The 24,796-nt window shown below is 40.6% G+C and overlaps 1 protein-coding gene across 1 annotated transcript in view; it reads left to right on the top strand.

Annotated features, from left to right (window-relative positions):
- Positions 1 to 6,739: 6,739 nt before the first annotated feature.
- MCCC1 (methylcrotonyl-CoA carboxylase subunit 1) overlaps positions 6,740 to 24,796 on the top strand; it is a 63,633-nt gene continuing 45,576 nt past the window's right edge. Inside the window, exons 1-4 of the mRNA XM_079921224.1 lie at positions 6,740 to 6,924; positions 9,533 to 9,579; positions 12,377 to 12,513; positions 15,551 to 15,646. Coding sequence (XP_079777350.1) covers positions 6,836 to 6,924; positions 9,533 to 9,579; positions 12,377 to 12,513; positions 15,551 to 15,646 — 369 coding nt within the window. The 5' untranslated portion in view covers positions 6,740 to 6,835. The remainder of the gene's footprint in view (positions 6,925 to 9,532; positions 9,580 to 12,376; positions 12,514 to 15,550; positions 15,647 to 24,796) is intronic.

Here is a 24,796-nt window from a genome sequence, read left to right as displayed (position 1 = left end):
TGGTAGGGGCTGAGATAAATCAGAAGAGGTCCTGTGTTAGTTATCTATAGCTGTGTAACAAATTGCCCTGAAACCTAGCAGCTTAAAACAACATTTATTATCTCACACAGTCTCTGAGGGTCAGAAATCTGGGAGCACCTTAGCTGGGTGGCTCTGGCTCAGGGTCTCTCACCAGGTGGCAGTTCGGCTGTTAGCCAGAGCTGCAGTCATCTGAAGGTTCAAATGGGGCTGAAGGATCTACTTCCAAGTTCACACCATGTGGCATATCGAAAGGGATGCTCACAACATGGCAACTGGCTTTCCCCAGAGCAAGTGATCCAAGAGAGAGAGACGACCACCTAATCACAGAAGTGACATGACATCACTTCTGCTGTATCCTGTTGGTCACATTGACCATCCCTGGTACAATGTAGGAGTGAAGACCAGGAGAGGTAGAAATCAAGGGGGGGCTGTCTTGGATGCTGTCTACCCCACGTCCACTGTCAAGGTAGAATTACTGGTTTACTTCTGTGGGGAAACTCGCGTATAGAAATTCCAGTGCAGGGCTTCCCTGGTGGCGCAGTGGTTGAGAGTCCGCCTGCCGATGCAGAGGACACGGGTTCGTGCCCCGGTCCGGGAAGATCCACATGCCGCGGAGTGGCTGGGCCCGTGAGCCATGGCCGCTGAGCCTGCGCGTCCGGAGCCTGTGCTCCGCAACGGGAGAGGCCACAGCAGTGAGAGGCCCGCATACCGCAAAAAAAAAAAAGAAAAGAAAAGAAATTCCAGTGCATACACAAAGAAAAGTGGTTTAATAGGAACCTATACAAAAGGTAATAGGAGCAGGGCTGATTCCAGCCTGCTTCCAACTCTGCCCCCAGATGTAGCACGCCCCCAGGAGAACAGCCTCTCAAGCCCTGGCACTGACAGTCTATGGACCAGCCACTGCTTGGGCTGACTTGCCTTTCTACGAAGGCTAGTTGTTGGCCCATGCTCTGTAATATTCATTTATAGCTTTGCCCCAGGAATTTGTCAACTCTCCTGTCCTCTGTCATAATGTAATCCAAAGCGATCTGGACTGCACAGACGTCCCATGGAATATCATTGAACCACTACATTGATGACATCATGCTAATTATACAGGACAAGCATGGAGCAATTATTATGCTGGACGCCTTGGTTAAACATATGTGTTCCAGGAGGTATGAAGATTCAGGGACTGACTACTTCATTGAAGTATTTAAGGACACAGATGATCAAGGACCTGCCAGAATATCCCCTCCAAAATAGAATACAGATGTTTTTCATCTTGCATCCTTTCCACAAAGAAGGAAACACAGAGCCAGTTAGGCCTCTTTGGGTTCTGGTGACAACATTCTACAGCTAGGAAAATTCCTCTGGTCCATTTACCAGGTGACATAGAAAGCAATCAGTTTTGAGTGGGGCCAGATCAGGAAAGGGCAGTACAGCAACTCCAGGCCACGATGCAATCAGCCCTGCTGCTTGAGCCAGACACTCAGACAGACCTTACAGTGTTGGAGGTTTCAGCAGTGGGTAAAGGTACAGCATGAAATTTTTGGCAAACTCTAGTGGGAGAATCATAACAGGCCCTGGGCATCCTGGAGCAAGGCCATGGCCATGCCATTTGCAGCAGAGAAATATATACCCTTTGAGAAACAGCTCTTGGCATGTTACTGGCTCCTGGAACACTTGACCTTGGGACACTAAGTGACCATATATCCGGAATTGACCATTTTTGAGCTGGATTCTGTCAAATCCACTAAGTAAGGAAGCTGGATGGGTCTAACAGTAATCAATTGCAAGATGGAAATGGTACATCCAGGATCAGGCCCAAGCAGGTTCAGAGAGCATGTAGAGGTAAGAGAATCTGTTTGTTTTAGGAAATACACGTTAAAGTAGTTAGGAGTAAAAAAGGGCATCATGTCTGCAACTTACTTGCAAATGGTTCAGAAAAAAAAGTATGAGTATATGAGTGTGTGTGTGTGTGTGTGTGTGTGTGTGTGTGTGTGTGTGTAGGTACACAGAGAGCAAAAGATAAAGCAAATGTGGTAAAATATAAACACTTGGGATTTATAGGTGAAGGGTACTATTCTTGTAGCTTTTCTGTAAGTCTGAAGTTATGTCAAAACAAATCCAAAGTATGTAAAAGGGTGTATAATAAAAAGCTGTCACCATCCTGCTATCCTGTCCCTGTCTTGGAGCCAACAACTTTTCTTTCCCAGAGGCTATTGCTACATACATAAGCATGTATGTTTTGTCTTTCTCCTATTTTTACACAAATGATAAAATAATAACCACAGTTCTGCACATTGCTTTTTTCACTCATCAATGAATCTTAATATATGAGTACATATAGTGCTGTCTCATTCTTTTTTTAGTGGCTGCACAGTAATCCATTAAATGTATAAATATCCATTAAATCCAAATAAATATACATTTATTTAACCAGTCTCTTTTAATTAGTTTGTTATTTCCAACAATGAAACAGTAAGTTTCCTTAATCAGGCATCATTTCAAATATCTGTGAGTATATCTTGGGTGATTTCTAAGAAATAGCTTTGCTAGTTTCAAAACTTTGTGAATTTGCAATTTTGATAACTATTACCAAAGTACTCTGCATAATGGTTGTACCAATTTTCACTCAATAATGATAACACTCTCATGCCCCTAACTAATTACAGTGTTATTAAATGTTTGATATATGCTAATGTGACAGGTGAAACATGGTATATCATTATAGTTTTATTTTTTAATAAATTTATTTTTTTATTTATTTATTTTTGGCTGCATTGGGTCTTCATTGCTGCGCATGGGCTTTCTCTGTTTGCGGCGAGCAGGGGCTACTCTTCATTGCAGTGCGCGGGCTTCTCATTGCAATGGCTTCTCTTGTTGCGGAGCACGGGCTCTAGGTGCATGGGCTTCAGTATTTGTGGCGTGAGGGCTCAGTAGTTGTGACTCATGGGCTCTAGAGCACAGGCTCAGTAGTTGTGGCGCACGGGCTTAGTTGCTCCGCGGCATGTGGAATCTTCCCGGACCAGGGCTCGAACCCGTGTCCCCTGCATTGGCAGGCGGATTCTTAACCACTGTGCCACCAGGGAAGCCCTATAGTTTTAATTTGTATTTCTTTGATTTGTAATAAGGTCAAGTGCCTTTTACATTTATTTACGTTTCCTATTCTGTGAACTCCTCATATTCTTTTTTTTTTCTTTATACTTGTTAGTTTCCCCCTTAACTTTATTGAGGTATAACTGACAAGCAAAATTGTATGTATTTAACATGTACAATGTGATGAGTTGGTATATGTATACATTGTGAAATTATTACCACAGTCAGGTGATGAGAATACTTAAGATCTACTCTCTTAACAAATGTCAAATATACAATACAGTATCATAATTAGAGTCACCATGCTATACATTAGATCCCCAGAACTTATTCATCTTATAAATGAAAGTTTGTTCCCTTTGACCAGCATTTCCCCTTTTTCCCCCACCCATCAGCTCCTGGTAACCACCATTTTACTCTCTGTTTCTATGTTTGACTTTTTTTTTTAATTCCAAATATAAGTGAGATCATACAGTATTTATCTTTATCTGGCTCATTTCACTTAGCATAATGTCCTCCAGGTTCATCCACGTTGTTGCAAATGGCAGGATTTCTTTCTCATGGTTGAATTATATTCCACTGTGGTGTGTTTGTGTGTGTATAATCTTCATTCATTCATTCAGTCAACAGATACTTATGTTGTTTCTATATCTTGGCTCCTGTGAATAATGCTGCAATAAAGGTGGTAATGCATATATCTCTTCAAGATACTGATTTTGTTTCCTTCAGATATATGTCCAGAAGTGGGATTGCTGAATCATATGGTAGTTCTATTTTTAATTTTCTGAGGACTCTGAATAATGATGTTTTCCATAATGACTGTCCAATTTACATTCCCACCAGCAGTGTTCAAGGGTTCCCTTTCCTCCACATCCTCACCAACACTTGTTATCTTTTGTCTTTTTGATAATAGCCATCCTAACAGGTGATATCTCATTGTGGTTTTGATTTGCATTTCCCTGATGACTAGTGGTGTTGAGCACCTTTTCATGTAGGTGTTAGCTGTTTGTATGTCTTCTTTGGGAAAATGTCTATTTGGGTCCTTTGCCCATTTTTAATTGGATTATTTGTTTTTTGCTATTGAGTTTTATAAAGTCTCTCTACATTTTAGATATTAATCCCTTGTCAGACATATGGTTTGTAAATATTTTCTCCTATTCAGCAGATTCCCTTTTCATTTATTGATTGTTTCCTTTGCTGATGAAACTTTTTAGCTTGATGTTGTCCCAACTTTATTTTTGCGTTTTTTGCCTTTGCTTTTGATGTCATATCTAAAAAATAAAAAACCAATGTCAAGAAGCATTTTCCCTATGTTTTCTTCTAGTGGTGTAAGGCAGGGTCCAGTTTCATTCTTTCGTATGTGGATGTCCAGTTTTCCCAACAGTACTTATTGAAAGGACTATTCTTTCCCCATTGGGTGCACTTGGCACCCTTGTCAAAGCTTAGTTTATCATATATGCGTGGGTTTACTTCTGGGCTCTCTATTCTGTTCCCTTGGTCTCTTCATATTCTTTGAAGCTTTTCTCTTGCATTATAGATATTTTTTCTTACTGACTTGTAGGAGTTATTTATATATTAAGGAAAGTAGACCTTCATCTGTGATAAGTTATAAAATTATTCCTAGTTTACTTTTTTTCTATATATATGTTTAGTTGTGCAGATTTTCAAAAAAAATTATGTAGTTGAATTTATCAATTCTTTTTCTGTTATAGTTTCTGAGTATTGTGTTACACTTAGAAAAACCTTTCCTTCTTTAAGATATCCTATGATATATTCTAGCACTCTTATGATTTCATCTTTTTTTTTTTTTTTTTCTTGCTGTACGCGGGACTCTTACTGTTGTGGCCTCTCCCGTTGCGGAGTACAGGCTCCGGACGCACAGGCTCAGCGGCCGTGACTCACGGGCCCAGCCGCTCTGTGGCATGTGGGATCTTCCCGGACCGGGGCATGAACCCGTGTCCCCTGCATTGGCAGGCAGACTCTCAACCACTGCGCCACCAGGGAAGCCCTGATTTCATCTTTTATATTTAATCTTTTAACCATTTGGAATTATTTTAGTGTTAGGTATGAGGAGTGAGTAGGGATTCAACTTTTTTTCCCCCCAGAGGGCTTGCCACTTGTCCCAATACCACTCTTGAATTATTGAGTCTTAAAATCTAGAATGAATGTTGAATTTTATCAAAGACCTATTAAGCATCTATGAACATGATACAATTTTTTCTCTTTTAAACTATTAATAAGATTAATTAGTTATATTAATATTGAATCTTCTTACATTTCTGTAATAAACCTTAATCATGGTGTATTACTCTTTCCATATGCTACCAGATACTTTAGTTAGTAATATAGTTGGGATTTTCCCATTAATATTCATAAGTGAAGAAATTGGACTATAGTTGTGTGTGTGTGTGTGTGTGTGCTATCTTTGTTAGATTTTGGTACCAATGTTATGCTCACCTCATTAAGATTTTGGAGGACTTCCAATTTTTTCTGTGCTCTGGGTCAGAACTAATAGCATTGGGGTCAACTAGTATTTACCATTTTGGTGGAGTTTCCTTGTGAAACAAGGTGAGTCACGTACTTTGGGGATGGAGGTGAAGGTGGAAATAAAGGCAGTAGGAACGATAGGTCTTTGATAATATTCTCTTGTTCTTCTGTGGTAATGGTTTAATTAGATTTTCTATCTCAGGATCTATTTGGGTAAACTGTATTTTCTTATCTTGAACAGCATCCATTTCATCCAGGTTTTCAAAGTTTATTTGCTTAAAGTTGAGCAAAATAGTCTCTTACAAATTTATAATTTTTTCCTATACCTGCACCTTTTCCCCACTTACCTTTTTTTTCTTTTTAATCATAGCAAGTGTGCATTTCTCCCCTTTACTTCTGATTAGATTAGTTACTATTTTTTTTATTGATTTATTTTCTGAACTCCTGGACTTATTAGTGCTTCGATATTAGTTTTCTTAATTCATTTATTTCTTTTTAAAAAATCTTTACTACTTTATTATGCTTTATTTATGTATTTTTTTCTAACCCTTAAATTAGATGATTAATTTACGTTCACTATAATTTTCCTATAAGCCCGGCTTCAGTTAAATCAAATAAGCATTTATATGTAGTGTTTTCAGTACTTTTGTTTTCTAGATATTCTGCAATTCGGTTTTGACTTCCTCTTTTCCTCAACAGTCCGTTAAAACACTTTTTTAAAAGCTCAGGGTGGTTTTAAATTTAATTGTAGTTATTTATTTTATTTTATCCATTCTTGAGATCACTAGAGAATTTTATCGAGCTCTCCACTCCATTAGACTTTTTCCCCATGACTCTGCCTCGCCCACTTCCTTGCGGCTTTAATAATAACGGTCAGGAGCAGGGTTCCAGAACGAAGGAACGCCGAGGGCCTAGGGAAGAAACAGCGATCCGAGTCCAAGGAAGGCTGAGGACACAGCCGACCCCTCCTCTGGTTGGCGCAAGGGGAGGAGGGAGCGGGAACCGCACCCCCACGGCACGCGGACAGACTGGCCAATCACCGCCACCCAAGCCCTGCTCTGTTCTTTGATTGGTTATGGTGGAGACGCCCCCACCACCCCTTCGGTTCACCTATTGCTTGGCTCTGACCTGGACGGTGGCCGGCGGAGGACAACAGGCTTGCAGAGCGGAGGCAAGGTTTTGCAGTGAGTGGGACACAGCACAGCTGCTGTGTCTAAGCGTCGGAGAGTGACGGGGCTGCAGGGACATGGCGGCGGCCTCTGCGTTGTCGGTCGTGCTGGTGGCGGCGGAGAGGAACCGATGGCAGCGAGTCCCGAGTTTGCTGCTGCCGCCGAGGTAACGGCGGGTGGAGGGGCGGTGGATCAGTGTCGGGGCCCGGGGTGAATGGACTCGTGCGGCGTGTGAGAGGCGCGGAGGGACCGAGGATAGAGAGGGAGGAGGGGAGGATGGAAGAAAAACTCCAGCCCAGGCCGGGGGAGGTTCTGCTTTCAGTCTCGGCATCGGGAGGGAGACACACACTTTCTTCTCCCTTCCACACATCCAGCCTTCAGCATTCTGTCCAATTTTGTGGAGTGGGGGAGGGGTGGAGCTGAGCCTGCCGTCTCCATGCTCCCCTCGCCATAGGGGCAAGAGTAACGCTTGTACAGCTCCTAATCATTAACACTGTGTTTTCACTGCATTCCCTCTTCGGGGAGCGTTGTTATGATCCCGCTTCTGGTGAAGTCCGAAGGGGTCAAAGACTTGCCCTAGTTTACACTAGTGGTAAGAAATGGCCCCAGGATGCTAAAGACTCTTGGAGTTCTTTCCCTTTGCTGAAATGACTCAAGTTAACAAAAGCAAATTTGTCTCCGGAGAGCTGAGAGGTTTTGTCAACGGCTTTGTACACACATTTGAACAAAGCTATCAGATGGCTCACTCTAACTAACCTGACTCCAGATCAGTTTCAGATTTTAAGCCTCGGAGACAATTACTGGCAGTGAAGACACCCTCAGGTTTCCAGGTAGCAAGCTTCTTTAGCTTCCTTTGCCTTCTCTTCCCTCCTCCTCCATCATTCTGGAAACATAGTATAGCTTAGTGCTGAAGGGCACAGACTCTGCACTCAGAAGGCAGGGGTCTCAGCTTTGCTACTCTGGGTGTGTGAGTAACCTTGAGAAAGTTACTTATTATCCTCAGTGCTTCAATTTCTTTACCTAGGAGAAGGTGATGATACTATCCCTAGAAGAGATAATACTAGTGCCTTAGACTGTGCAAATTAAATGAATTAATATTAATGTAAAGAGGCTTAAACAGAATCTGATGCATATGAATCAATCCATAGATGTAGCCTTTGCAGACTCAATGATTTGTCTTAAGTTGTTTTTTTTTTTTTTTTTTTTTTTTTTCGGTATGCGGGCCTCTCACTGTTGTGGCCTCTCCCGTTGCGGAGCACAGGCTCCGGACGCGCAGGCTCAACGGCCATGGCTCATGGGGCCAGCCGCTCCGCAACATGTGGGATCCTCCCGGACCGCGGCACGAACCCGTGTCCCCTGCATCGGCAGGCGGACTCTCAACCACTGCGCCACCAGGGAAACCCTGTCTTAAGTTTTTTTTTATTGCTTTTATTGTCCAAAAGTTATTGTTATGGATGTAGATTTTCAGTTACTTAATTGTAGGACTAGCCTCAGAGCAAAATATGACAGTTGATGAAACCAATGTTAGTGCTCTTCTTTTTCTCCTGATTTTTCTTTTCTTAGGTTTCCAGGGCTCTTCAGGATATTACACAGACCCATTTTCTCTCACTTCCCTCTCCCTCTCAAATCTTAGCTATTATGTATAGAACCATTCTCAAGTGGTTGTCACCCTGGAAAATGTTAGAGTTGTTAATGGCATGTAGAATTAAAATCTTATCAGTATATAGGGTGTTTACATGTCTTTTTGTGTCATGATTTTTTAGTAACTCAGCAAAGAAATCTAGTCTAGTGGTGGAATTTTAAAAACGAGGAGAAACTGGTATAGAAATTCTTGAATCAGGATGGAATAATCGCATGGAAGCAACTTCTTAATGTTTTTTAAGCCATTTTAAATTGTAGTGTAGATAATGGTGGAAAATGGAATAGACCAATCAGAACATTGCTGGGATAGAAGATTATAGTTAAGTGGTGTGTGTGGGAGGTGGTTGTCTCTTGGTTTACACTGGAAAATGGCAGAAGAAAACTTTAGTTCAGCAGTGTCCTTAAAACTGAATCAAAGTCTTAAGCTGAATTTACCAAGAAGCAGCCATTTTATAGACACATTGCCCAGGACAGGCCTTGAATCTTATTGGTAAGTGTATCTGAAGATTGTGATGGGAAGATGCTGTGATTCCCCACCTCCCCATTGAAGATCAAGAAAGCGAGGTCAGTTGATTGGAAAGATGTGGGAAAGCAGTAGCCTCCTGAGAAAACCATCTTGTGGAACTCAAGTACCAAAGCTGTGGGTCTTCCCAGGACATTTTATTTAATAAAATGGAATAGAACAGGACTATCGAAACATAGGGGCAATTTTCTTTCATGAAACTTCTGTGTGTGTACTGGCTTGTGAAGTCAAACATAGTTTTTACTTTGGGTTCTGGTGAAAAAAGTTTGAAAACAAGCTGAACTGGATGATCTTGAAGTACCTTGGCTTTCTAATTGTTTCTAACTCCATGGTCATTTGCCAGCCTCAGGAATGAGCCGGTTAGGTGATCTGCTCAAGGTCACTTAGTACCAGGGAGAACAGCCAGAACCGTAACTTTTGATTTCTAGATTCGTTTTCTTCCCACAAAGTAAATCTTATTGAATCACTCTGTAGGCTTAAGGTTTAAATGTAACTAAAGTCATATCTAGACTTGGTTGCAAGTTTTTAAAAATTGAGATTTTTTTGAGAGAACAATGACAGATCTTACATATCCTGTTTAATCATAATTCCATTTGGATTCATTTTATAGGGGATGGACTTGGAAGCAAAGAGCCATGAAGTATGCAACTACCACAGGTACTGACACCCTCTTCGATTTGGCCTTGTTTCAGCTTATGAAGTAAGAAAGGGAAATGTTTAATTATTTAATGTGTGCATAATAGAATTAGTTTTTATATACTTTTGAAGTTTTGAATTTTCATGATTACTTTCTTAGTATTGAGTCAATGGTTTTCACCTCTTATGTTAAATCTCTCTTGCTTTTGAGTCTATATAGGTAAATAGTTAAGGACATTTTATGTTTATGTTGTTATTTGTTTGACCCTCTTTAGTGTATTGAATTGAAAAAGCATAAATATGATGGTCTAAATCAGTGCTTGAAAACAGTTCTTTCAAGTAGCAGGAATTTTTTTTTTATTTCAAAAAAAGTGTTACGTGGAGTTCCCAACTGTAAACATTTAAAAGTGTAACTTCCGGTTGACTGAGTGTAGCTCCTCCTCCAACATATACATGCATGCTTCACCCTAGCACCCCTTGTGACAGCTTGGGTTCTATAGATCCTTGTTGAAAAACATAGTTTTTTGTTTGTTGTTTGTTTTTTATAATGATGCTGAGCTTTTTCTCTTTTTTAAAAACATATTTATTTTTTGGCTGCGTCGGGTCTTAGTTGCGGCACGCAGGATCCTTCATTGCGGCGTGTGGGCTCTTTGTTGTTGTGCACAGGCTTCTCTCTAGTTGTGTCGCGCGGGCTGCAGAGCACAGAGGTTCAGCAGTTGTGGCGCGCGGGCTTAGTTGCCCCGTGTCATGTGGGATCTTAGTTCCCCGACCAGGGATCGAACTGGCGTCCCCTGCATTGTAAGACCGATTCTTAACCACTGGACCACGAGGGAAGTCCCAAAATACATACTTTGAAATTATATAAAACTTTATTTTTTGAGAAAAATAAATATTATAAACGGTCAAAAACATTTATTTCATGTGTGATGATGGAAGTGTATTTTATTTATTAATACAATAACATGTCATATGACACTGATGCCAGTGAACTGGTGCAGTATTCATTTATATTGTAAGAACCACATACCCCTGTGTACAGAGGGATAGAGGCAGTGGAGCAGAGTGATGAAGAGCTCACATTCTGGAGTGAAGCTAACCTGGGTTCAAATCCTGGAGCTACCATTTTTTTTAGCTCTATGATTTCAGGAAAGCAGTATCTCTTTCAATCTTAATATCTTCATTTTTAAAATTGAGATAACAATAATAGCCTCTACTTCATAGGATGATTGTGAGGATTTAAGTCCAAGTTGAGTGTTTAGCAGAGGACCTGGGGCATAGAAAATAGGTATTAAAATTTAGTTATTATTAACTGCTTTTTTTTTTTAGCTATTGTAATTTGATCTTTGACCTAACAAAGCATCTTTTTATTTTAAATTGAAAAAGCTGAGTAAGAATTTATGTTAATAAGAGTATCTTGAATTTCATGACTTCTAAAGGCTTATTAACAGCTCTCCCTGATCTGATCGCACTGGCATTGATTCTAATCGAAGTCAAAATGGAAAGGCAGCAGAAACTAACACACCATTGTAAAGCAATTATACTCCAATAAAGATGTTAAAAAAAAAAAAACAACCCACAATGAGGGGGTACTTCCCTGGTGGTCCAGTGGTTAAGGCTCCACACTCCCAATACAGGGGGCCTGGGTTTGATCCCTGGTCCGGGAGCTAGATCCTGCATGCATGCCACAGCTAAGAGTGCGCATGCTGCACCTAAAGATCTCGCACATCGCAACAAAGGATCCCGCATGCCACAACAAAGATCCTGAGTCCCGTAGCTAAACCTGGTGCAGCCAAAGCAAACAACAAAAAAAAAGGAAAGGCAAAGAAGATAACAGAGAGACAATCTGCAATAAAGACAATAGACACACTATAAGTTAAAGAGACCCTATCTCTGCAAAGGTCTAACTTTACCCTACACAAGTAGCAACATCTACAAATATTGGACATTGAAAAGAAATGCACTGATATTAGCTAAAATGGTTATTTGAGGCTTTGTTATGCTGATTTTACCAAAACAAATGTTTATAACCTAGTTAATATCATAGAATATTTACATTTGGCCCTCTAGTATCCATAGGTCCCGCATCTGCAGGTTCAACCAGCCAAGGAACAAAAATATTTGAAAATTCCAGGAAGTTGCCAAAGCAAATCTTGAATTTGCTATGCACCGGCAACTATTTATATAGCATTTACATTGTACTTACAACTGTTTATGTAGCATTTTTTAAAAACTAATTAATTAATTTATTTATTTTTGGCTGCGTTGGGTCTTCATTGCTGTGCGCGGGCTTTCTCCAGTTGCGGCGAGCAGGGGCTACTCTTCCTTGCGGCACATGGGCTTCTCATTGCAGTGGCTTCTCTTTGTTGTGGAGCATGGGCTCTAGGCATACAGGCTTCAGTAGTTGTGGCACATGGGCTGAGTAGTTGTGGCTTGCGAGCTCTAGAGCACAGGCTCAGTAGTTGTGGTGCACGCAGCATGTGAGATCTTCCCGGACCAGGGCTCGAACCCATGTCCCCTACATTGGCAGGGAGATTCTTAACCACTGTGCCATCAGGGAAGTCCCTGTAGCATTTATATTATATTAGGTATTATAAGTAATCTAGAGATGATTTGAAGTAAACTGGAGGGCATGGGTAGGTTATATGCAAATACTACACTGTTTTATATAGTATTAGTATTTATGCATCTGTGGGTTTTGGTGTCTGCAGGGGTCCTGGAACCAGTCCGCCATGGATACTGAGGGACAACTATATTTTGCATTCTCATTCCTTAATTCCCCAGTAACATTTGTATATGATTTTCATGGTATTTTAAACAGGACGAAACATTACCAAGGTCCTCATTGCAAACAGAGGAGAAATTGCCTGCAGGGTGATACGAACAGCCAAAAAAATGGGTGTACAGTCTGTGGCTGTTTATAGTGAGGCCGACAGGAATTCCATGCATGTTGACATGGTACGTTGTTAAAGACTGGAAGTCAAATTTTGTAAGTGATTGTATTTGTTTATTGTGTCAGTATTTTACTTCTTTGTTGACGGTTTATATTTGCTAGTATTAACAGTGTCTAAGTAGGTAAGTTCAGACTGCTCACTAAAAATTTATCTTGGGAACCTTTTCCAAACGTAACACCAGTGAAACTACACTGTGTGCCTAGTGGTGTAGGTGACTTCTAGGCAAGGTCCTGTCTCATCAAGGATTGGTTAAAACGGCTCAGAGAAGGTGGCTGACCCACAGATCACACTGTCAGTGGCGCACATCCAGATCCCTGATGTACCAGGAAAAGGTTCGAGGTCAGTCTTAGCAACTACCAGTTACTGGCCAAGGGATCTTAGACAAGTCATTTAATGTTTCTGAGCCTTGACTTAACTGTAAAATTACAACCAGCTTCACCTGGGCTTTCCACACTGCCACTTTTCCCTTGAATTCTGTACAGGGACTATCTCAAACCAGTTTTGCTCCATTCCAACCTCTGACTCTCCCTCTACCACCTATTCTCAGCAGATGATCTTGAGTCACAGAGGACGTAGAATTGAGCTTCCTGCCACAGAATCTGCTCGCTGCATCTGCATCTGTCCTCTTCCCATCCAAGGCTAGTTGTCTTCCTGTGCTGTGGAGTCCTTCTCCTCTCCCCTGTTAAGAATCTTCCATTTTCTTCTTTTCTCACTGTATACTGTCACTCTAGATCATATCATCAAGTCCTGTGGCTTTGCTAAAAACTGCCAAATGTCTATTTCTAGCCCAGACTTTCTTTTGAACATGATACATGTCTATCCAGCCTCCCACTCAACACCTCCACCTGCATGGGCACCAAATCAATATGTCTGAAATTGAACTCCTCACCTTTCATCTGTACTGAGCATGCTTTTCTTGCAGACTTCCCTAACCCAGTAGGTGGCAACACCATCGCTCATAAAAATAATAATGCCAGAGATCTGGAAGTCTTTGAATATCTCCCATCTTCCTCCCGTCTCTACATCCTTCCCCCTTCCCCATCTAGACAATCTCCAATTGCTGTTAATTCTGCTTCTCAAACATTTCTTTCCACTTCTTTCTGCCGTCTTCCACCTGCACCTTAAGTCAAAGCCGCTGTCATCTTCGCCTGGTCAAATGCTGTATGTAGCCTTGTATGTGGTCTCCCTACTTTACCCTTGACCCCCTCTCACAATATTTTCTACACTTCAGCCAGACTGATAGCTTAAAAATCAGATTTTTTCATGTTACTCCTATGCTTTAAATGCTTTAAACCTTTTTATCATCCTCCAGATTATCAATAATTTAAAAGATGGATAATATTCAGTGTTGGTTAATGTGGTTAGAAATTAGGTTATTGATGGAAATGTATATTAGTGACACCATTTCAAGGGATGATTAACCAGGAGCGATTAAAATGTCATATCTTTCACCCAGCCCTGCAAACACTCCTCTAGATCTCTGTCCAGAGACATACTCACACATATGTGCACCTAGAGGCATGCACAAGATGCTGCTGGCATCCTTTTGCCATTACAGCTTAAATGTCCATTTAGAGGTGCCTGATTAAATGAACTATGGTACCTTCATACTGTGGAACATTATGCAATTGTTATAAAAAAATGAGGTAGACGTGTGTACTAGTAAGGAAAGAGCTCTCAAGACATACTGTTAGTGAAAAAAGCAATTGCAGAAGATGACTCTAGAGTTTGATCCTATTGGTGTAAAAACAAAAACTAAAACTGTTGTATGTTTATATAAATATATTCAAATAAATAGGAATGTGGATATGGAAAGGTATGTCCCAAATTGATCATAGAGATTATATCTGGAAGGAGTTTAGAGTGAGGGAGAGGGGCAATGCCAAAGGACTCCTTTGCTTCTGTATTATTGTTCACAGTCTTTAGAATGAGAATGGATTTGTGTATTGTGGAATTAAAAGTTTAAATTAAAAACACATACTTTAAAAAGTCTCATCATGTGTCCCCTTGGGAGACAATCCAAAGCTTTAACCTCGCACAAGGCCCTCTGAAATCTGCATCCCGCTGTCTTCCAGTCACATGTCTGGTCCCTGACCCCTTATTCATTGCTCCAGCCACACAAGCCTCCTTCAGTCCCTCAAATGAGCCAGATTTCTTCCCACCCCAGGACCTTCGTATGTGTTGTTTTCTCTGCCAGTGAGGCTTGGCCCCATCTCCATTCCTGTTCCGAACTCCACCCCCTCCTCCTATTTGCCTGGCCAGGTCCCAGGTCAAGGAGCCCCTTGACCTTCCCTCCCAGCCTTTCCCTGACCAGACTAAACCTGATCCTCTTCCTCTTACCTGCATTGTGTCCTCTGTTTTTCCTTCTTGGCCTTTATCACAGCTGTCATTAAGTGTGTGAATGTATGTTTGATGTTTGTCTCTTCCTCTAGACAGAGACACTTGTCCTATTTACTGATGTATAGGCAGCTTCACCTCAAAGCATGGCATTCAGTAAGTCTTTGAATGAATGAATGATATTGTGTATCTGGTCTGCCTCAAGGGGTGCTATGATTATATGAAAGTTTTAAGGGACAATATAAAAATAGTTCATAAATGTATAGAAGGGGTATTATCATACTCTAATAAGTATATAAACTTAAGGAAACTTTTATTTCTTACTGTATACATCTGTTGTATATTTTGTCTCTTTTGTCAAATTGTACATTTTTGGCATTAACTACATTTAAGGTTACTATTGTTGCTAATATTAATACTGTGACTAATGCCTCTTGCCTTCTAACCCAAGGCACTTTAATTTCACTCTGTGTGTTTTATACATAAAAGTCAAGTTTTGGTACCCTCCTCCTGCGAAAGATTCCAAACTGGCTTATTTTTATAACATAGACATGAGCTGCTGCTTGTGTTTCTCAATTCTTGCATTGTTCTTAGGAGCCAGCATTTTTATTTATAATAATAAGATGACCCAGCAGCAGTTCTGTATAACGTACTAGTGTGTACCAGCTGTGTGGTCTTTTAAGCATGTAATATTCCTTCAACAGGCAGATGAAGCACATTCCATCGGCCCTGCTCCCTCACAGCAGAGCTACCTTTCTATGGAGAAAATCATTCAAGTGGCCAAGATCTCCGCTGCACAGGTAAAAGAGTCATGAAGAAATTTGCATTGCAGGGACTTCCCTTGCGGTCCATTGGTTAGGATTCTGCACTTCTAATGTAGGGGCCGCAGGTTCCATCCCTGGTTGGGGAGCTAGGATCCCACATGCCACGTAGTATGGCCCCCAAAAAGAAGAAATTTGCATAGCAAAAGGAATAAGGTTTTTTTTGTTTTTGTGGTATGCGGGCCTCTCACTGTTGTGGCCCCTCCCGCCGCGGAGCGCAGGCTCAGCGGCCACGGCTCACGGGCCCAGCCGCTCCGCAGCATGTGGGATCCTCCCGGGCCGGGGCACGGACCCGCATCCCCTGCATCGGCACGCGGCCTCTCAACCACTGCGCCACCAGGGAAGCCCCAAGGAATAAGTTTTGTACAGGTTACACAAAATTGCTTATTATTTACAGAACTCGTTCTCTATGTTTAGCTGTTTCCAAGATTTTTACATTTGATTATGGGATTGTTATTGTAAAGTAGGCGTGTGGCTTCTCACTCCTCAGACACGCTACCGTCTTACTGAGTCCTGTGCACTTTAGATCTTTGGGGAAACAGGTGGAGGGAGGGTTTAATTACAAATTTAAATTAAGAGGGAATTCAGCTCTTCTACCTTCAAAGCCAGATCCTAGGAACATCGGATTCTTTGGGAGAAATAGGTGGTGCTCTAAATTACAAGGAAAAATAGAATCAAGAAAGAAATCCTTTTCCCTCTTGACTTCCCAGTCTCATTCTAAGGCCCCGCTCCCTGTTTTCCAATATCCCAGACTCAAAAGTTTGCTGTTACTGTATCTGTCATCCTTCAAAATAAAATAGGAACCAACTTGTGTTGAATCTTTCTTTGAAATGTCTCCAGAAGTTGTTCTTTTTAATCACACAGCCAGACCTTATGATCTCTTATCTGGATTTCTGATTCTCAGCTGGTTTCCCTACTTGTAAATCCCTTGCCCATCCAATGAGTTGTGCTAGATAGATAACTGCTAGCAGTTGTTTTTACTGCAAGACAGATGTAAGACAGATGTTTCTTAAACCCTTGTTTCATTATTACCACCTGCTCTTTTTTTTTTTCTCAATAACTTCACCCCTTTCTCATCCTATTCCCTAGTGAGTAAATCTTTTGTGGTTACAAGATAAAGTTCAAACTCTTCAGCCTAGCATTTAAGAGTTTCCAGTATTTGTCAAAACTTATTTCTCATTGTCACTTGTTTCTAATGGTTGCAATGAACTTTTCTCTGTCTTTACACATCATGCTTATTTCTCTAGGCATCTGCTTATATTGTTCCGTGTGCTGGAAATGCTCTTTTCCTCCTTCTCATATCATTCATGCATTTATTCACTCAGCAAACATTACTTGGTCTCCTCCTTTGTGCCAGCTTCTAAGCATGTATGCAGGGACTTCCAGTGGTAAAGGATCCGCCTTCAAATGCAGGGGACACAGGTTCGATCCCTGGTTGGGGAACTAAGATACCACATGCCATGGGGCAACTAAGCCCACGTGCTCTAGAGCCCATGTGCTGCAACTATTGAGTCCATGCACTCAATAGTTGTGGAGCCTGCACACCACAACTAGAGAGAAGCCTGAGCACCGCAACGAAAGATCCCACATGCTGCAACGAAGATCCCGCGTGCCGTAACTAAGACCTGATGCAGCCAAACAAATAAATATTTTTTTAAAAAGCATGTATAAAAGAAAAAAAAAAAGAAAGCATGTATGCAGCAATGACTAACACGGTTTATACCCTGTGTCTGAAGCTACACTCTTGTAGTTGAGGCAGAAAATAAATATTGTGTTGGCCCAAAAGTTTGTTTGTAAGATGTTATGGAAAAACCTGAACGAACTTTTGGGCCAACCCAATATTTAAATGGGTAAAGAACTAATATAACTCGGAATGTTATAAGTGGTGGGAAGAAAATAAAGCCAGATAAGGGAGTAAAGACTGGTTAGGAAATGCTTTTTAATAGGGTGATCAGTGGAGGCCTCTTTGAAGAGGTGACACTTGAACAGGGACCTGCCTGATGAGAAGGAGCCAGCCATATGAAGCACTTGACAAGGAAGGTTCAGTCACTTGGGAGGACGCTGAGATGAGTATAAACTTGTGTTCAAGGGACAAAAATATTCAGTGTGGATGGAGTGAAGGCAATGAGGGGCTGTGTCATTCAGGATCCAGTTAGTAAAACTGAAATTCCATTAGATATTTCAACAGAGGGAGATTAATTTAGGGATTAGTTCTACCAGTGTTAGAGGACTAGAAGAGAAAAAAGTATTTTGAAATTACCTAATGATAAAACTACAGATACTGATAACGACCCCTTGGGCTGAGGAAGAGGTTGGAGGAAGGACCTTCTGCAGCTCTTACTCAGTTCTCTATAGAGGGGCCCTACCTGGCTGCAGGGAGCATAATGAGGCTGGTTCTGGAAGTTCCAAGAGAGACTAAACACGGGAACTGCTGCTGCCCAGGGTGGAAGAACAGGAAGCTTCCCTGGCTTCCAGTTTCCCTACAGTGACCCCTGCTGGTGGAACCTGATAGGAAACCAAGTGGCAAGAACAGTAATTTGCAGGGCCCTGTCGCCAAACTAACTCAGTATGGAAGGTTGGATTTGGAGCTGGAAAACCAACTGACACAGGAGGAAGGTGGTAGATGATGAAGTTGAGAGTGGTAGAGGCAGCATCATTTAGAGCATTATAGGCCTTAGTAAGGAGTTTGCATTTCATTCTAAGTAGCTATTGGAGGATTTTAAGCAGGGGAGGGAGGTGATCTGATTTATATTTTAATAAGATCATGTGGCTGCCCGTGGGGAATAGGCTAGTGGGATGGGGCAAAGGTGGGGTGGTAACAAACACAGCAGGCAGAATAATTAGGAGTCAATTGCAGCAGTCTTGCCCTTCACTGGCACTGGAATTCCTGCCTCTTACAATTACTTTCTTGACTCCAGTCACACTGATGTCTCCCTTTTCCTTTAGCATTTGCTTTCCTGTTCCAGTCATCTTTATACTTAATTAGCCATTTTCTTGTTTAAAAATTTTAATGCATATCATGACTCCTCAACTCAATTGTGCTCTGTTTAAGAGAAGAACCCACAACTGAGACTTATTTTCTCTACCTCCTAACATTTCCATGACCTGGCACAGAGGGTCATTAATTTGAATTAATGAATATATGCAGTTGTTTTGTATTTATGTGTTTCTGCATCTTTAGAATCAGAGTTTCTAGACTGAACAATGTAGGCACTAATTTATACACACAGGTATTTAAAATATGCTTGTTTCTAAAGCTTTTTAGTTATCATTTGGAGTAAAAGGCCCTTAGGAATCCAGGGACTTTAACATAATTGTCACTTTGTACTTATCGCATGTTTGAGCTTACATTAGACAGTATTATTACCGCCATTTTACAAATATAAAATGCACAGGATACGTGATACTCAAAATCGTCTAGTCTCACTACTCAAAGTGTGGTCCATGGCATCATTTGGTAGAAATGCAACTTCTTAGGCCACACTCCAAGCCCACTGTAATTTACATTTTTATGCATAATTAGCATTTTTTCAAGGTCTTCGGGTGCTTTGAAAGTAAAACTCATCTCATCATTGAAAGAGAAAGAATTAAACAAAAGTATCCTGACTCTCAGCCCTATTACCTATGTCTTTAAGTAACGACTCTAGCAAATTTATGATATGTTAATTCTGGAGAATTTGTGAACTCTGTCTATCTGGATTAGTATTATGTTAGATGTTATGTTAATAACACAAACAATGAGAAAAGAGTAAATAATTTTCACACATTTTGCCTGGATATTCAAGATTTGAGGTGACTTGCAACATTACAGATAGTGGTTAAGACTAAGATAAAAACAAAAAATAAGTAATATGGGACTATTATTGGGGCATAGTGGTTGGAATTAAGTCAGAAAACTTAGGCCAAGGAAAGCTTCTTTAGTTCTTCCTGGCAGCCCTGATCAAAAAGGAAATTTGGTGGGTTACAATTTACAGGGCTCTTTAATAAGAGGATATTTATCAATTAAGGGAGCAAACCTTGCCCTCACTTTGACTTGGAAGAAGAATCATATTGATCCTTCTAATAAAGCAGCGGTCCCCAGCCTTTTTTGACACCAGGGACTGGTTTCGTGGAAGACGATTTTTCCACAGACCGGGTGCAGGGTAGGGGGATGGTTTGGGGATGATTCAAGCACATTACATTTATTGTGTACTTTATTTCTATTATTATTACATTGTAATATATAATAAAATAATTATACAACTCACCATAATGCAAAATCAGTGGGAGTCCTGAGCTTGTTTTCACTTGCCACTCGCCAATAGGGGTTTTTTTGGGGGTTTAAAATTTTATTTATTTAGTTAGTTTTGGCTGCGTTGGGTCTTCGTTGCTGTGTGGGCTTTCTCTAGTTGCGGTGAATGGGGGCTACTCTTTCATTGCGGTGGCTTCTCTTGTTGTGGAGCACGGGCTCTAGGTGCAAGGGCTTCAGTAGTTGTGGCTCATGGGTTCTAGAGCGCAGGCTCAGTAGTTGTGGCGCATGGGCTTAGTTAATCCGCGGCACGTGGGATCTTCCCGGACCAGGGCTCGAACCTGCGTCCCCTGCATTGGCAGGTGGATTCTTAACCACTGTGCCACAAGGGAAGCCCACTGATAAGGTTTTAATATGAGTCTGCAAGCAATTGATTTATTATGGTCTCTGTACAGTCAAACCTCTCTGCTGATGATAATCTGTATTTGCAGCCACTCCCCAGCTAGATCCCTCGCATGCGCAGTTCACAGTAGGTTTCGCACTCCCATGAGACTCTAATGCCGGCGCTGATCTGACAGGAGGTGGAGCTTAGGCAGTAACAGGAGCAATGGGGAGTGGCTGTAAATACAGATGAAGCTTTGCTCGCTGCCCCCCTCCCCCGCTCACCTCCTGCTGTGCAGCCTGGTTCCTAACAGGCCATGGACTGGTACCAGTCTGTGACCCAGGGGTTGGGGACCCCAGTAATAAAGGACATTGAATGACATGTGCATAATGATTTTGAAAGAAGTTTGCCAAAAATGTAGAATTCTTTCTTTTTATACAAATACAATTTTTAAAGGGTATGTTCCATTTACAGTTATTACAAAATATTGGCTATATTCTCCATGTTGTACAATATATTCTTGTAGCTTATTTTATACATAATAGTTTATACCTCTTAATCTCCTACCCCAATTTTGCCCCTTCTGTTTTCCCTCTCCCCACTGGTAACCACTAGTTTGTTCTCTATATCTGTGAGTCTGCTTGTTTTTTTTTGGGCCACGCAGCACGGCTTATGGGATCTTAGTTGCCCAATCAGGGATCGAATTCAGGCTCCTGGCAGTGAGAGCCAAGTCCTAACCACTGGACCACCAGGGAATTCCCTGCTTCTTTTTTGTTATATTTGCTAGTTTCTTGTATTTTTTAGATTTCCTCATATAAGTGATATCATAAAGTATTTGTCTTTCTCTGTCTGACTTATTTCACTTAACATAACACTCTCCAAGTCCATCCATGTTGCTGCAGATGGCAAAATTTCATTCTTTTTTTATGGCCGAGTAGTATTCCATTGTATACATATACCATATCTTCTGTATCCAATCATCTATTGATGGGCACTTACGTTGCTTCCAGATCTTGGCAATTGTAAATAATGCTGCTATGAACATTGGGGTGCATGTATCTTTTCAAATTAGTGTCTTTATTTTTTTCAGATATATACCTGGGAGTGGAATTGCTGGGTCATATGGTAGTTCAATTTTTAGTTTTTTGAGAAACCTCCATACTGTTTTCCACAGTGGCTACACCAATTTACATTCCCACCAACAGTGTACAAGTGTTCCCTTTTCTCCATATCCTCGCCAACATTTGTTATTTCTGTTCTTTTTGATGGTAGCCATTCTGACAGTTGTGAGGTGATATCTCATTGTGGTTTTGATTTGCATTTCCCTGATGATTAGTGATGTTGAGCATCTTTTCATGTGCCTGTTGGCCATCTGCATTTCCTCTTTGGAAAAATGTCTATTCAGTTCTTCTGCCCATTTTTTAATCGGGTGGTTTGTTTTTTTGATGTTGAGTTGTATGAGCTGTTTATATATGTTGGATATTCATCGCTTATCAGTCATATCATTTGCAAACATTTTCTCCCATTCAATAGGTTGTCTTTTAGTTTTGGCAATGGTTTCCTTTGCTGTGCAAAAGCTTTTAAGTTTAATTTGGTTCCATTTGTTTATTTTTGCTTTTATTTCCTTTACTTTAGGAAATGAATCAAAAAAAATATTGCTGCAATTTATGTCAAAGAGTGTACTGCCTGTGTTTTCCTCTAGGAGTTTTATAGTATCTGGTCTTACATTTAGGTCTTTAATCCATTTTGAGTTTATTTTTGTATATGGTGTTAGAGAATGTTCTAATTTTATTCTTTTACATGTAGGTGTCCAGTTTTCCCACCACTTATTGAAGAGACTGTCTTTTCTCCATTGTATATTCTTGCCTCTTTGTCGTAGATTGATTGACAAGTGTGTGGGTATTTTTTCTGGGCTCTCTATCCTGTTCCATTGATCTGTGTGTCTCTTTTTGTGCCAGTACCATACTGCTTTGACTACTGTAGCTCTGTAGTATAGTCTGAAGTCAGGGAGCATGATTCCTCCAGCTCTGTTCTTTCTCAAGTTTGTTTTGGCTATTTGGGGTCTTTTGTGTTTCCATGTAGACTTCTAAATGTGGCCATTTTAACATAGGCGTTTTTATAGATGCTAGAGTAAAATTTACACTTGAGCTAAATTTCTGGTGATTTGCCTGGTAACATGGCTGTACTGAGAGAATCTAAAAGATGTAATGGTAAGCATGCTCATTAGGCTAGTCCTCTTGACAGTCAGTTTTCTCAGGTCTTCTCTGGCTGGGAAAGAGGTAGTAGTAGTAAGTGCTGGCTGAAGATTAGAATCACTGAGGAACCTTTTAAAGAGTATGTTGATACAGTACTGTGGGAGGGGCCTAAAGTCACCTAGAAGGGAGCTTTATGCTCTCTGGTGGAAGGCTAGTGATTATTTTTTGAGCTGAGTGTTGTCTACACAGGTGTATTCAGTTTATGAAAACTATGTTTATAAAAGCTGTATACTTATAATGTGCATTTTTTTGTAAGTATATTATTCTTTAGTGAAAAGCTTTTGCCAGACCTCACTTATTCCCTTAGTTATCTGGATTAGCTTCTGAACATGAATGTTTTGTAAAAGTGCTCCAGTTTCTTTTAATGTGCCACCAGGAATGAATAACTTTGTTTGAGATGTTTCAAAATCACTGACAAATAACTTTAATGAATATAGCAAGTTATTTAACTAAATACTGGTCATCTATGTGGTTGACCAAAAGGAAATCCAAATGTCATAAGAATCACAGATTGGGGTAGGAAATTCTTGGTAATAAGAATTTGAAGGAAAAAAAAAAAGAATTTTTGAGGGAGTTCCCCGGTGATCCAGTGGTTAGGATTCCAGACTTAAACTGCCGGGGGCCCAGGTTTGATCCCTGGTCAGGGAACTAAGATCTTGCAAGCCACGCAACACGGCCAAAAATAAAAAAATGTTAAAAAAAAAAGAATTTGAAGAGTATGGCTTGTCCCCTCCACCACGGAAAGGACACATCTCATTTTTGCTGAAGACAGAGCTAATAACAACAACAACAACTTTGGACCTGTGCATATGCTTGAACAAGCACAGAGCCGAATAGACACAAACTAAAAACATGGGAGAAATTATTTTGGCAGAGATTTAAGGGTAGGAGATGACGCCAGTTTTCTGTCTTTATTGTTAAAGGCATATTAGTCCTATGGGATGAACAATCTAAACAGGCTTACAATCCTGTGATCCACCAGGGTGAATTGGCAGCTAGATACATGCCTGATGGCTTGGAATTAGCCTGCTGGTAATAGTAGTATTGTTAGATTTCCTTTTTTTTTTTTTTTTTTTTTTTTTGCCGTACGCGGACCTCTCACTGTTGTGGCCTCTCCCGTTGCGGAGCACAGGCTCCGGACGCACAGGCTCAGCGGCCATGGCTCACGGGCCTAACCGCTCCGCGGCATGTGGGATCTTCCCGGACCGGGGCACGAACCCGTGTCCCCTGCATCGGCAGGCGGACTCTCAACCACTGCGCCACCAGGGAAGCCCTAGATTTCCTTTTTAATCCATTCAAATGCTCGAGGATACTGTGGTTTGGATATATTAAAGTGTTCACCCTAAGAGAAACTAAACTTCTTGAGACCATTCCCATAATGTGTTTGAATATTATTTTTTGCAAGGAGACAGCAGCTTTTCTTCTTAGTTATGAAGGGAGAGTATTTATCTAGTTAATCAGGGTTCTGTCAAATTAAGTATCTGTTCCAAAAGAAAGGAGGCTAGCAACCAACACTTTGAAAATGAAATTAAGGAAACGGTTACATTTGTAATAACTTCTAAGAAAATCAAATACTTAGTAATAAAGTTAGCAAAAGCAATTCAAGACCTATGTACTGAAAACTATAAAACATTGCTGAGAAAAATTAATGAAGACTTGTACATGCATGTTTATAACAGCATTACTCATAATAGCCAGAAACTGGGAAAAATCCAAATTAATAAAAAACAAAATATGGTATATCCATACAATCTGTAAACAAATGTGCTATATTCATCCATGTTGTGGCATGCACCAGTATTTCATTTTTTGTTTGTGGGTGAGCCACAGAAAATTATGCTAAGTTTAAGAAGCCATACATATAAGGCTACGGACTATATGGTTCCATTGTGTGAGACTCTAAAAGAGGCGAAATTATAGAGAGAAAAAGCAGGTCAGTAGTTGCCTGGTTCTGTGAGCAAGGATTGATCATCTATGCACATGGGTACATAGGAACTTCTGGTAGAAGTGTTCTAAAACGGATTATATTTATAGTCCAGTTACAGCACAATTGTATAAATGTGCTGAATTCATCAAACTGGAAATGAGTGAATGTTATGCATTGTAAAGCATACATTTAAAAAAGCTGTTAAAAAACCAGGGAGGACTGGGATGTAGACCTGTTTTACTTTGCCTAATATAAATAGTATTTGACATTTCATGAAAAATGACTAAAATTAAACTTCGGTTTAAAAGGAGCAAAACTCCAGGCTGACATCAGAATG

The sequence above is a fragment of the Stenella coeruleoalba genome (genome assembly GCF_951394435.1).
Source record: "Stenella coeruleoalba genome assembly, chromosome: 5".
NCBI lineage: Eukaryota > Metazoa > Chordata > Mammalia > Artiodactyla > Delphinidae > Stenella > Stenella coeruleoalba.
This window is presented reverse-complemented; position numbering and strand designations above follow the sequence as displayed.